This window comes from Mus caroli, chromosome 1, assembly GCF_900094665.2.
Source record: "Mus caroli chromosome 1, CAROLI_EIJ_v1.1, whole genome shotgun sequence".
NCBI lineage: Eukaryota > Metazoa > Chordata > Mammalia > Rodentia > Muridae > Mus > Mus caroli.
The window spans coordinates 144406168-144416398 of NC_034570.1; the positions used below are offsets into that span (position 1 = coordinate 144406168).

At 47.0% G+C, this 10231-nt stretch overlaps 1 protein-coding gene across 8 annotated transcripts in view; it reads left to right on the top strand.

The window, feature by feature from the left end:
* Positions 1-10231, top strand: part of Rgs8 (regulator of G protein signaling 8) — a 44624-nt gene that overhangs the window by 15212 nt on the left and 19181 nt on the right. For all 8 annotated transcript variants that reach the window (XM_029483087.1, XM_021167717.2, XM_029483092.1 and 5 more), the window contains 2 exons: positions 1937-2038; positions 2938-3002. In XM_029483087.1, coding sequence (XP_029338947.1) covers positions 1937-2038; positions 2938-3002 — 167 coding nt within the window. The remainder of the gene's footprint in view (positions 1-1936; positions 2039-2937; positions 3003-10231) is intronic.

Consider the following 10231-nt stretch of genomic DNA (forward strand, 5'->3'; position numbering starts at 1 on the left):
CCCTCCCTCCCTCCCTCCCTCCTTCCTTCCTTCTCTTAGCCTTTTTCTCCTGTGTCTGCTCCCATCATTTCCTACCTGGCTAAGGAGGTGGCAATTCTGCTCTTGACTAGAAATAGTCAAGACTAGAAATTTTGTCTCAAGTAAATTTGCTTTTGTAACTATTTGAACACCTCAGAGTGGTCTTGGGAGCAAGCAGTGTTATTTAAACTAGCCTGAGCCAAACCTCAGTGCATAAAAGATGGTGTGGATTTGCCTCTTTCTGAGAGTCCTGTTTGTTGCTCTTGAGGTAGTGACCTGACAGTTTTTATGATTGATGGTCCTAAGGCACGGGAGTCAGCGCAGGTTGGGGACTGACCCGTGGTACAGCCGGAGCGAGCGGACCTTTGCTTGCATTCACAGCACTGATGATTCATAGGGCTTTTAATCAGGTGCTTGAATGGCCTGGTGCGGGGTACCCTGCGATTTGTAACAGTGAATGGACACATAAGATGTTCTCTGTTTCAGGCGAGTAGCTGTCAAAACCCTTTTGAAATGTCACAAAATAGATAGCAGTGCAGCCTGCCTGGGAGGAGAGGTGGGGCAGAGACCTGCAGGCAGATTTCCTGTGGGAGAGGATATTTCTGGAAACTTGGAGGCTCCAGCTCCAAGGGGGCTCTGCAGAGATGTGCTGTGGAATACAAATGTCCATCCCCGCCAAAGACAATACCATCTCAGTAGACAAATGTCAGATAAGATTTCTGTGAACAAAGACAATGAACAGGCCAGGGGATGGAAATCCATTTGAAGTTAATGGAAGTGAATGAATTGCATGACCCCTAGCTCCCCTATCTGGTTTTAGGGTTTGTGCAAAAGAGGGAAAGGAAGACAGGCCAGAAGGACTTGCTTTTGGCATGATGAAGATGACCTGTTGTAGGGCTGTTTCCATGGTGATATCTACCATGATGCATATGGTAATTCCTTCTTCAGGTCAGACTGAACACCCGGTGGTTATACCAATTCCCCCCCTCCATTTACTTTTGCCCTCAGTGTGAGGCATTGTCATGGTTAAAGGTAAGAGGTTAGCAAACTTCTGTTGTCATGAGCCTGAGAGTAAATATTTTCAGCTTTGCTACAGGCTGAGTGTATGGTCAATGTTGCAGCTATCTAACTTTGCCCTTGTAGTTGAAGGCAACTTTAGACAGTATGTGAACCAACGGTGGTGTTCTGTTCCCAGCAAACCATGTAGATACACACCTTGCAGGAAGGTAGCTTGCCAGCCACTGGTTGAAGGTAAACAGGGCAATTTATGCAGGCATAAGGACTGTTCAAGGGGACACTGACTCTCCTCTGTGGGAGGCATCCATCCTTCTTCCATCCCTGCTGGTCTGTAGCCGTTTGTGTACAAACAGCCTGACTGGGTGGGATAAGCTGAGAGAAACCGTTTGGGAAAGCCCCACACTCTGTGCTCTGACCCTCTCTTGTGCACCCCTGCATTTTGAGTCACCTCTCTCCTCTGTGTGCAAGCCCTGCTTTCATGGCTTCGTAGTTAGGGGCTGCCACCACCAACCTTGTCGCTTTACCCGCTTTACCCTGCTCGTAGGAAAGCAGAATGCGGATTGTTACTTTGTAACTGCTGCGTTTCCACTCCCTACAGAGAATCCTGATTTAGAAGTTCTCCCAAGCTAATGACCTTCATTGTCTTACCATCAGCTTGCCATGTCAGCCTTAAAAAGCTTTCAGCCTTAAGGGGAAGGGCAGAAGAAGGGCCCCACACCTATCATTACTATTTCCACAGTGAAATAAGGTGTGAGCACAGCCCTTGCCTCTGCTCTTGCTGATGGATTCTTCAGGAGGCCACCTGGGAGTGGGCAGGGCAGCAGGTCCAGGGGCCCTTCACAGAGCTGGCAGTTGTGGCCATGGCATGACAGTCCCTTCCTTCTGTCCCCACCCACTGCAGGAACAAAGGCATGAGGACTCGACTGGGGTGCCTGTCCCACAAATCAGACTCCTGCAGTGACTTCACCGCCATCCTTCCTGACAAACCCAACCGTGCTCTCAAGTGAGTAGCAGGGCTTGCCTTGCATTCCTGGGTCCCCACATTCTGGGGTGTCTTTGGGATCTTGTTCTCTAGCGAGTTGTCAACCAGATAAACCATAGGACAAAAACGTTTTGGATCCTTGGCAGCTCCTTTTCTACCCTTGCATGTGAGTGATAAAAAGGCATAGATCAGGTGGGATGCCTGAGTCTCCTAAGAACCCATCCTGCCCATTGCGCCTCGAGCCGAGGCTAGGGAAGAGCGCTTCTTGATTCTACATACCTGACAACCTGAGCTCTCAGCTTGGAAATAAGCATCCAAAGTTACTCTAAAAATATGCTTAGATTCAGATCATCTGGATTCAGCACCTGCTCTGCGCAGACACTGTACTCAATGATGTCACAGATGTCACCTCGATTCACCCCCCCCCACACACACACACACTCACCTCTGTAAGGGGCATCGCTGTCTCCATTCCAAGAGGTGAAGACTTTGAGGTGACAGGAAGAGGTAGAGTTTGTGAGCTGAGACTAACTCTTTTGTCTCCAAGACTAGTCCTTCTCCCCGCCCCCACCCCCACTATCACCTTGACATCTTGAAATGACATAGCTACATGCCTTTATTGTTCAGACCAAAAGTAATATATAGGATTCTGAATACCTTTTTTTTTTTCTGGTATTGGGGAAGTAAACCTAGAACCTCATTATGCCAAGTCAGCACTATACCTGTAAGCTGTAGCCCCACCCCCACTTAGAGGTTTCCCCAGCTGTGGCTTGAATCCCTACGGGTTCACCGCAGCTCAAGGCTTCAGTAGGGTATGCATTTGCTCTCCACCAATCCAAGGAGTCCCGAGCAGATGTGAGCGATGGTTGGGGGAGAGGTGATGTTTCAGAGGCACTCAGAGAGATGCTATTGCTTCCTAGGAGACTCTCCACAGAAGAAGCAACGAGGTGGGCGGAGTCTTTTGATGTGCTTCTCTCTCATAAGTGTAAGTAGAATTCAGGCCCCATCACATCGAAGCAAATCTCGCATGTGGTAAAAGACGTAGTGAATGCTTCCTTCCTAGGCTCAGGACCCAGTGCAGGGACACCAGCCTTCCGTGGTACTGCACACAGCAAGGGGAGCAGATTGCTGAGAAAACTGATATTTTAAATGAAGTTAGGTTAGGTCTGTCTTTCCTGTTTTCTGTATTCCATTGTCCCAGGATGCCCCAGGTTCTCAGATATTATATTATATTATATTATATTATATTATATTATATTATATATCAGATCTGTGCTCTCATTATTGACCTATCTTGGTTACTGGAGACTTGGGTGGTCATGGTGGAGTCCCTGTTTTGTTTTGTTTTTTTAGCAGATGCCATTAAAAGAGATTTTGCTTTTCCAGGTCTGGGAAGGTAGCTCAATCAATGGTTGAGTGCCTGCTTAGTGTGTTGAGGCTCTGGATTCAAATCTTGAAACAGGGTGTCTTATAGCTTAGGCTGGCCTCAACTTCGCTATTTAGCCAAGGATGGCCTTGAACTCGGGATTCTCCTGCCTTTTTTTTTTTTTTTTTTTTTTTTTTTTAACCTGCCACCTTCCAAGCACTGAGAGCTACAGGTGTGGCTCACTGTGGCTGGAGGCTCAGCAGTTTTGACCAGAGAGGATTCAGTTTAGGTAGCTGGAGCGATGAGCTGACCGGAAGCAGAGGGTCTGGGTTCCAGGTGAGGTCTCAGAAGGGAAAATGATTCCTTTCCCCCATGCCATTGGGGAGTGCTGGCTACTTAGTCGAATGAATATTGTGTGGTCCCTTGGATCCACAGAACCCCACTCATATCCTAGCTGCATGTGTCCGTCCCGCCCCTCCTCCCGGCCAGAACACGGCTCCGCTCGCTCACCCCACCTCCTCTTCCGTCTCTTCTCTGCTGTATCTTTTGTTCCCTACAAAGGCAGGGAGGGTTGTGCACATTACGGTGAGCAGAGGGCAGTTTATCATTTGGCAAACTTTTCAGCTCTTCCTTCTTACCATGAGCAAGTCGAAATTCCTCGGGCTCTGAAATCCCTCTGGCATTAAGCGCATGGAAGTGGCAAAGCAGGGGCGGGAAGGAGAGAGGGGGTGTACTGAGGAGACAGGAAGGTTGCAGACAAGACATTCAGTGTTCCTCCTCAGTTCCTCATGGCAGCATGAGGTCGGGGAACAGAAGGGCTGCCTACATTTTGCTGTGTTGTTCCTATATTGGGGGAATGCGTCTCTGGACAGTTAAATTGAACGCTATGGTTGGGACTCAGATCTGTGACCTCAATTGTTGACCTGGCTTGGTTACTGGATGCTGGGGTGGCCATGGTGGTTTTTAGCAGATGCCATTAAAAGTGACTTGGCTTGTCCAGGTCTGGAATGGTAGCTGAGTGGAGAGACTCCAGGTTTCATCTTCAGCTTTGCATCATCATCATCATCATCATCATCACCACCATCACCACCATCACCACCACCACCACCATCACCATCATACAAGGACAAGAAGTAATTTTGCTCTTAATTTGATGAAGTTACATCCTCTGACTTTGCTTCTCATTCTTAACAAACAAATTAAGAAATACTCTGTGGGAGGAGGGGCGGGGGGAAGGGGGTATATGCAAGTATGCATTTGTGTGTGCCTGTGCCTGTGCCTGTGTACACATGTGTGCATGTGTGTGGAGACCAGAGGTTGCTGTTTCTTCCTCTATCACTCTCTACTTTATTTATAATTGATTTGTTTGTGTGTATGTGTATACATATGGGTGTGTGGGTGTGTGGGTGTGTAGGTGTGTGGGCTCATGCCTGTGTCAGGGCACTTACTGAGGTTAGCAGATAACTTCTGGAAGTTGGCTCTCTGCTTCCACCATGAGGGTCCCGGGGATTGAACTTAGGAGTCAGGCTTGGTTGCAAATGCCCTTACCTGCTCAGCCAGCTTGCCAGCTATCTACGTTGTTGTTGTTGTTGTTGTTGAGACAGTCTTTCAGTAAACCTGGAGCCTACTAGTTAGGCAACATTAGCTGACCAATGAGATCCAGGAACCAGCCTCTTCTTTCCCACTTATTTTTTTATGTAGGTGTTGGGGGTCTGAAGCCAGGTTCTCATGGCAGCACCACAAGCACTTTGCTAACCGAGCCATCTCCTCAGCTGAACAAATACTTTGGAGTAGATTTAAAAATAAGCTGCCATATCTAAGAGTAAGTGCACATTACAAACCACTTGTGACTTTGGTATTCCGCGGGATATACTTAGGCAGGAAAATGATTCAGCGTGGAGTGTGCGGCATACGTGACACAGCCGTGCCTCAATAGCAAGCTGGCAGGGTGAGTCTGCCAAGGCAGTGGCACACGTGTGGTGATATTCAGCATTAGATAGTAATGCTTTTCCAAAAATGAGAGTATTGATTATTTTCCTGGAGTCGAGTTCTGCGGAAGAAATGTCACTGCCACGCTATGTCTTCTCTTCGGGCTGGCTTTGATTCAAGGTCATCCTCAAGTCCCGTTTCTATTTCAGCCTCAGCGCAAGTCCCCCAGGCTGTTCCCTCATTCCAAAAACAGGGTTAGAGATGCCTGCTTGCCACCACCAGCAGACAGGAAACTAAACGATTGTCAGAACGGTGGCCTCTTTCCTCAAGATGTGATGTAATGATTCTGTGGTTGGTTTTTCCCTTATGATACGTTTATTTACTAAATGCAAAACACATACCTTCATAGTGAACTTTGTACCCAATTATTAATATTAAGCCAGCGAAGAGACCTAGAGATTCAGGGACTCTTAGATCTGCAGATGTGTGGTCCTCCTGTCAAGGAACACTTTGATTTCCAGGACCGCTGGGATGGGAATCCTGCTACCTGGTCATAGCTGGGACCAATTCGCTACCTTGCTAAAGCACAAAACAAAACAAACAAAACAAAAACAAAAAACCAGCTTTTTGAACGCAAGTTCTTTAATTCTTCTTGGAGTCCAAGGTTCTGTTTTTTATTTCTGTTTAATATAGAAATAAAAAAGCCAGCCATAGGAGAGTTCTTGGGAGGAAAAGGGTATTTAGTGTCCCTGGCAGAAGAACTTCGAGCTTTCAGGGTTCGGATGTTTATTGCTCCCAGAAAGCCGTGAAGCAATCAGAACCCAGGCCACCTTAAAAGGTGCTGACAGCTTTCTAGAACTCTAATGAATTTGGGTTGGTATTGTGACTCAATCAGAGCTGATTAAACTTCTCCAATGAGATTTCACATGCGCCTGTCTCCAACAGCACTAATGGGACCGGTGCAGAGCTTCCAATTAAGACACATAATATCCTAAGGAGTGAAGAGTACAGAATTCCTGCATGGCTGGGACCCAGAACAGTGGGGCTTAGTCTAGAACCCACTCCTCTGTCATTCTTCACACTGAGGTATCTCTCCCTCCCAGGCTTCTCTAGTCTGTGGAATCAGATAATTACCACCCCACCCCACCCCACCCCACCCTCCAGGCCCTTCTCAACCTCTAGAGCATCTTTGCTTCCCATGCTCTGATGTTGTTTAGTTATTTCTTAAAGGTGTGTTTGTGCATCGCGCACACAGTCTGTGCAGCAGGGAAGTAGCACAGGAGAAAGAGGCCATGGTCTATCTCTGTCAGAGAATGAAGGTCTTTGAGAACTCAGCTTCTCAATGCTCACAATAAGGCAAGGAACAGAAGCAGTGTTCTCATCGCAGGCCAGGTGGCCTTGGGATTGCAAACAGAAGCCTGACTTACAGTTCTGCTCTTAAATCCTGCTTCATCAGTGCCAAAGTCCTACTTGGCTGGGACAATGATTTCCAGTAGTCAAGGACCAGGCTTTCGGACATTTAAGGGAAGAATAGGAGCTGGTGTTAGATCTATGATCCTGATTGTGTGTGAGTGTGTGTGTGTGCACGCGCGCATGCACATCCGTGTCCCATTTACTCCTGGAGATTGAGGTGGCCCTAGTGGAAACCTTGCTATTTAGGAAATCGGATTTCTCAACTGTCTGACAAAGGAGCTGGAACCAGATGTGACAGAGGCTGAGTTCAGTTCTGCTCTGGTCTCAGGGTGTTCTCTGGAGCAGACATGGAGGCTGGGTGATAACCAATCACCTGTGACAGGTGGTTTGACTAAGCACTGCCTGTGCGGTTACATAAGTGTGCTTTTACGTGAAATGGACCCAGCAACCAGAAGGGGGACCAACGTACCTGTGTTCGTCTTCCTTTTGAGCACTGCATAGGCTCAGGTCTCAGGGAGAAAAAGGCTACTTTACTATCTCCCAAACCTTAGGGTTTAAAAAAAATGTGGGAGGAAAATACTTAGAGTAGTTTTATTTTCATCATATTTGTTTACAGACGAGCACAGAGGAAAAGCGCTCATGAGCTAAGAGGTCAGCACTTGCTAAGTGCTTTCCTTAAAACCAACAAATGCAACTGAAATGGGCACTGCTGATGGCTTCATTAGCTAGATGGGTTTCTAATATGTGCTAATTTGGAAGCTTTTCCCTGTTCGTCTAATTATAGTTAGACTTGATATCTGAATTGTGCATGCAGTCTGCCCTGAAGGGGGATGAGTGTGAGTGTGTGAGTGTGTGTGTGTGTTTGTGTGTGTGTGTGTGTGGTGTGCTCTCGAGTGTGTGTTTGTGTGTGTGTGTGTGTTTGTGTGTGTGTGGTGTGCTCTCGAATGTGTGTTTGTGTGTGTGTGTGTTTGTGTGTGTGGTGTGCTCTTGAGTGAGTGTGTGTGTGGTGTGCTCTCGAGTGTGTGTTTGTGTGTGTGTGTGCCTAGAAGTCTTTCTGCTCCGAAGCTAATTCCTAACAGAACCAAACCTTCCAGTGTGTGGGAGATCTACTCTGTCAGGCAACTTGAAGATAGGAAAAACCCAGTGTTTTACCTTTTGCTTTTATTTTTATTTTTAGTTCTATTGTCCATGAGGTTTAGGCATGCACTTATCTGTCCTGCTTTTAGAGGGATATTTAGCCCTGAACTCTGAAGAAATATTCTCTTTTTGCTTTCCCCCCCTTTTCTTTCCTTTTTCCTTCCATCCTTCTCTTCTTCCCTTCCCCTCCTCTCGTTGCTTTCCTCTTCCCCTCCCTCCTGCTTCTCTTTCCCTACTACCTTTCTCTTTCTCATTCTCTCTTCCTCCTCTTGCCTTTGCCTTGCTCCTGCATGCATCCATCCTCCCTCCCTCCCTCCCTTCCTTGTACATAAAACTTGAGTAACTTGCAGGTTTATACCCGACCCCACCTGGAGCGCCTCACTTGGGGACTGATGTGGAAGGCCATCTTGTGTAATAGTGTGTATGGAATCTGATGGAAGGCTTCTATTCACTTGACCCACTGGCCCCAGGGAATGACAGGTTAGGGGAAGTAAGACCACAGAGAGCCCTTTCACAGTAACATCATTGTCTGTCTCTGTAAAACAAGGCCAATGGAGAAGTCTGTGGCGCATAAAACTTAGTCCCCTTCAGGGAATGGTTGAGATATAAAAACACAAAATAAGTTAGTTCACACAGCTACTACATAAAAGACCCCAAACCAATGATCAGATAAAAGCTAAATGATCAGCTCTTGGGGACACTCTACAGTGTTCATCTGGGCAAGCTTTAGCTCCAGGGCAAATAGGCAGGCTTCCATTTATCACTTGACTCTCCCCATACTGTTTAAGACAGAAAATTCTAGAGAAGTCTTATTCAAAGTGCGAACCAAGGCATCTGCAGCAACACCTGCAGGAGCTTGTATGAAATGAACATTTTTAGATCTTATCTCAGACCTGTGCAACCAGAATCCCTGGGGACTGGAGACTGGGGTATGGTTTTCCCAGGAGTCTTTCCGAAATGGCAAGCTTGAGAAACTCTGCTTTCAAGCACAAGTATGCAAAAACAGGAAAGGATTGTGTCCTGGTGGGGTGGGTAGCCCAGGCTTTTGGAGAAACTTTGTATTCTATGGAGGACATTGAGGCCTCAGGCAGCATCTGCCTGTAATGGACTATCAGGGTATCATGGGTCCCATGTGTGTGGTGTGGAGGATCCCATAGGTAGTCAAAAGAAAAGAAAGGAAGGAAAGAGAGGAAGAGATAGATAGATAGATAGGTAGATAGATAGATAGATAGATAGATAGATAGATAGATAGATAGATAGATAGACTAAAACAAAAAGGCAGAGGCTGAGTTAGCTCTGTGGAGTGGAATGGGTGGAAAAGGAGTTTCCTGGCTCTTCTGTCAATTACAAGAACACCACTGTATGCCTCCCTTGTACCTTGCTGGGAGGAGTTCCAGGACAATGGGCAGCTCCTCATTGCCTATAAAAGGTCTGAAGAGAAGCAGCTGTTCAAGTTCCTAACCCTGCCTCCTGTCCCCCATCAGCTCTGTGACCTCAGGCCAATCACCTAATGGCAAGGAGCCTCAGTTTTCCTCATCTGTGAAAGGGGAAGGAAGGCTTGTATGGTGTAAGACTTCAACACAGTTGCTGTTCCCCAAATGCTAAAAGAGGTGACCTGGCACACAGAAGGCCTGATAAAGGATAGCTGTCTGATTGTTTTTTTGCTATAATACATTGGCTTACTGAGAAAATATGCATTTTGTGAGTCCTGTGTGCCTGTGCTAATGGAAGGCGTACTGATCCCGTGGACAGCTTGAGGCAGCAGATGAGAGGGAGAGTTCCCAGAGTGACTTGATGTTTCTTCTTACTCAGCTCTCCTGAGCTTTTGTGATTCCCTCTTGTCTTCCTACCCACCTTCCCTAATGAATGTGAGAGAACCCTGCTGGGAGTGGAGTTTTTACAAGCCCAGGAGGTAAAAATCTGGTATGTTCCCTCGGTTGAGGGTCCCAGCAGTATTTTTCCATAAAATGCATCCGAGAGCTACTCCTCTTTGATACTGAATGTAGAGATTTTTTAGGCTACAGACTAGCATCTGTGAGCTTTACAGTACTTTTTTGGGTTCCTGTTGTTTAGTTTTGTTCTTTGAGACAGGGCTCCACTGCGTAGCCCAGGCTGTCCTCTAACTCACTCTGTTCTGGGTCTCTCAGAGATCTCTCTGTCCCGACTGCTGGCATTAAAGGCATGGGCAGCCACCACCTGGCCTTTAGTACTTTTTTACTGGGGTAGGATCACTGGGGTAGCAGCTGTAAGCTCTGTAAGGCCTTTCTTCTACTTCTGTACCTTAGGAAGAGGGAGAAGCCTGATATACTGTCATCCCAACACACACACACACACACACACACACACACAGACACACACACACACACAGA